Below are 2793 nucleotides of genomic sequence, written 5' to 3' on the forward strand. Positions count from 1 at the left end.
CCATTCAGCTCTTTTTTCTCTCTTCTCTAAGAAAGAACTGATATTCTTCAATAAAATAACCAAATCCACCCACAGTCCCCACATTTGACCACATTATAAAACATGTCAAGTATTCTCAGAAAGGCTCCTCAAAGGGGTTCATGTGTATAACAAATGTTAGCTATGGGGCATGACCAGGCAGCAGGGGGTGCTACAGTGCCCAGACATGTCCATTGTGTGTGACCTTTGCTAATAAAGTTCAGCCTTGCGGCAGTGAAAGGGGAAAAAAAAGGTACATTTAGCCTCTGACTGACTGGAATCTCTCTTTGAGGGCTTTGTGTGTGAAGGAGAGAGGTTGTGTTTTTACTGCTCTTGTGAAACCAATTCTTTGTCAAGGAGATTGATTTCAAAGGTGAATTTGGAAGTTTGGGTGACTAGGTGATTGTGTTTTGGTAAATTCTACTTCGTGTAGCTTTACTGGGAAGGACTTTTTTTTTTTTTTTACCCCTTCCTGAGTCTTTCTAGGACACAGGATACCATCCCTGTGTGTTTTTGTTTTGTCTTTTATTGGCTGAAGTTTCTTTGTCTCCATCCTGTCATTAGACTTTTTTTTCTGAGAGGGTTAAAAGATTGTGAAAAGGATCAATTAATTTAGAAAACATTTTGACAGGATATTTTAGGGGAAAGAAATGGCAGCAAAAAGATTTAGAATTGACAATCAAGATGCTTTATTTGAGCTGATGGCAGAGGCACCAGACATTAGCTCAGAAGGGGAGAGTGATATTGAGTTTGAGCCTGAGGGGTTGCCAGAGACAAGCAGTGGAGAGGATAGTCCCTCTGAGGATGAGTGCAATGACGACTCTGGGGAGGAGGGACTGTCACAGGAAGATGTTTGTGAAGCCTATTGGGATGAGGTTTTGCCTGGCGCAGATCCATACAGCAATGGAGTGGAGTTCAGCGTCAGGAACCCAGGGGGTCGCAGTCTTCCACTCAGAAATTCCCCTGCTATTGTGTATTTTAACTTGTTCCTCACAATGGACCTGCTAATCCACATAGTGAGGGAGACAAACAAATATGGAAGGGATCTACTAGCAGCAAAGGCAGAGTGGATCCAAATTCATCCTCATTCACGGCTGCGCCGGTGGATGAATGGAGGGCTGACTGTGGCACTTCTAAAAAAATGGATTGGCCTTTCTATAAATATGGGAATTATTCGCAAGAAAAATGTAAAAATGTACTGGGACCTTACACACCCTTCTCAGGCCACACCTTTCTTTGGCCAAGTCATGCCGTTGTGGCAATATCTCATTGTCACACGGATGATCCACTTAAATGACAACGCCACTGCAAAGGCACGGGGAGAGGAAGGGTTTGATCCCTGGCATAAGGTGCGTCCAGTTTTGGACTCCCTGAACCGTGCATTTAAAAAATACTATGTGCCACGGCAGTTGCTCTCCATTGATGAGTCCATGATTGGCATGAAGAATAGGGTCGCCTATATTCAGTACATGCCCAACAAAAGACATGCCAGGTTTGGGATTAAAAAATTTGAGGTCTGTGACAGCAGCAACAGCTATATTTTGCACGTTGACCTGTATGCAGGCAGGGATAAAACAACAGGGTGTGAAAAGGGATTTGTATATAACAAGGTCATGAGCCTCTTAAAGTCTTGTGACTTACTTAATAAGGGATATCACTTAATGACCAACAATTATTACACCAGTGTCGGCCTTGCTGAGGATCTCTTATTGACCACAACCCTTCTAACAGGCACAGTGAGGGTCAACTCTAGGGGTTTGCCACCCGAGATAACCAGGGCCAAGTTACAGCCGGGTGGATCAAAATATTTGAGAAAAGGTGGGTTGTTGGCATGTGCCTTTAGAGAAAAAAAAAGCCATCGCAAGCCTGTGCTGCTGCTGTCCACTGCCAGTCTGGCAAGTGATGTACTCGTGCATACTAGATGTGGCCAGTCAGCCATCAAGCCCCAAATCATTCTTGACTATAACAAAGGAATGGGTGGGGTTGATGTAAGCGACAGAAAAATATATGAGTTTGCTGCAGAGAGACCAACACATAGGTATTGGTCGAAGATATGGCGTAACCTCATAGACGTTTCCATAATGAACGCCTATGAGCTTTACAAAATTAATACTGAACACAGCAAACTCCTTAGCAGGCACAGCTTTGTAGTTGATATCATAGAGGCTCTCTGCTTGTCTCAGGAGGGAACGTCCTCTGAACATTCAGCAGCAACCCCACTGCTCGCCCCATCATCAAAGGAGCATGGTTTTGCCATTTTGCCGGCAAAGAAAGAAAGGGACTGTGCCATATGTTCTGACAGAAGTAAGCCTGGTGGACGAAAAAGATCACGCCACTGGTGCCCGGGCTGCAATGTTGGCATCCATGAAAGATGCTACCCGCTTCTTGTCCATAGCACCCCATGCAACATAGACCCGGATGATTCAAGTGTAGGGTGATACACATGAAAGACACTGCAAAATATTGTCTACACAAACACCTATATGTACTTTACCTCCCATTATAAAACTGATCAGGTTTTCCATGTGGGGGAGGGGATAGATTAAGCAGTTTGGGGGCTTCTTTTTTTAAAAATGTTTAAAGGTTTAACTCGGAAAACAAGTAAAAAATACTCAAAAAAATATAAAGTGAAAAAAATATGTTTACCATTTTTTTTGTCAAATAATTTTCCCTCCCTATTTTAATAAATATATTTCATTGTACATATATTCTGGAAAAATATAATACATGTTATAAAATTAACACTAACAACCCTTCAAAAAGTGCCCAGTCCCT

The 2793-nt window shown here is 42.7% G+C and overlaps 1 protein-coding gene across 1 annotated transcript; it reads left to right on the forward strand.

Moving 5' to 3' along the window:
- The first annotated feature begins 668 nt into the window (after positions 1-668).
- LOC138452826 (piggyBac transposable element-derived protein 4-like) lies at positions 669-2456 on the forward strand. The gene has a single exon (XM_069605171.1). It carries the CDS (start codon positions 669-671, stop codon positions 2454-2456), a length of 1788 nt encoding a protein of 595 aa, XP_069461272.1.
- The last annotated feature ends 337 nt before the right edge of the window (positions 2457-2793 follow it).

This window comes from Ambystoma mexicanum, chromosome 4p (assembly GCF_040938575.1).
Source record: "Ambystoma mexicanum isolate Mex_15411 chromosome 4p, UKY_AmexF1_1, whole genome shotgun sequence".
Taxonomy (NCBI): domain Eukaryota; kingdom Metazoa; phylum Chordata; class Amphibia; order Caudata; family Ambystomatidae; genus Ambystoma; species Ambystoma mexicanum.

What these genes read in the sequence shown, in the direction of transcription:
- LOC138452826 (XM_069605171.1), top strand. Translation starts at nt 669, where the DNA reads ATGGCAGCAAAAAGATTTAGAATTGACAATCAAGATGCTTTATTTGAG.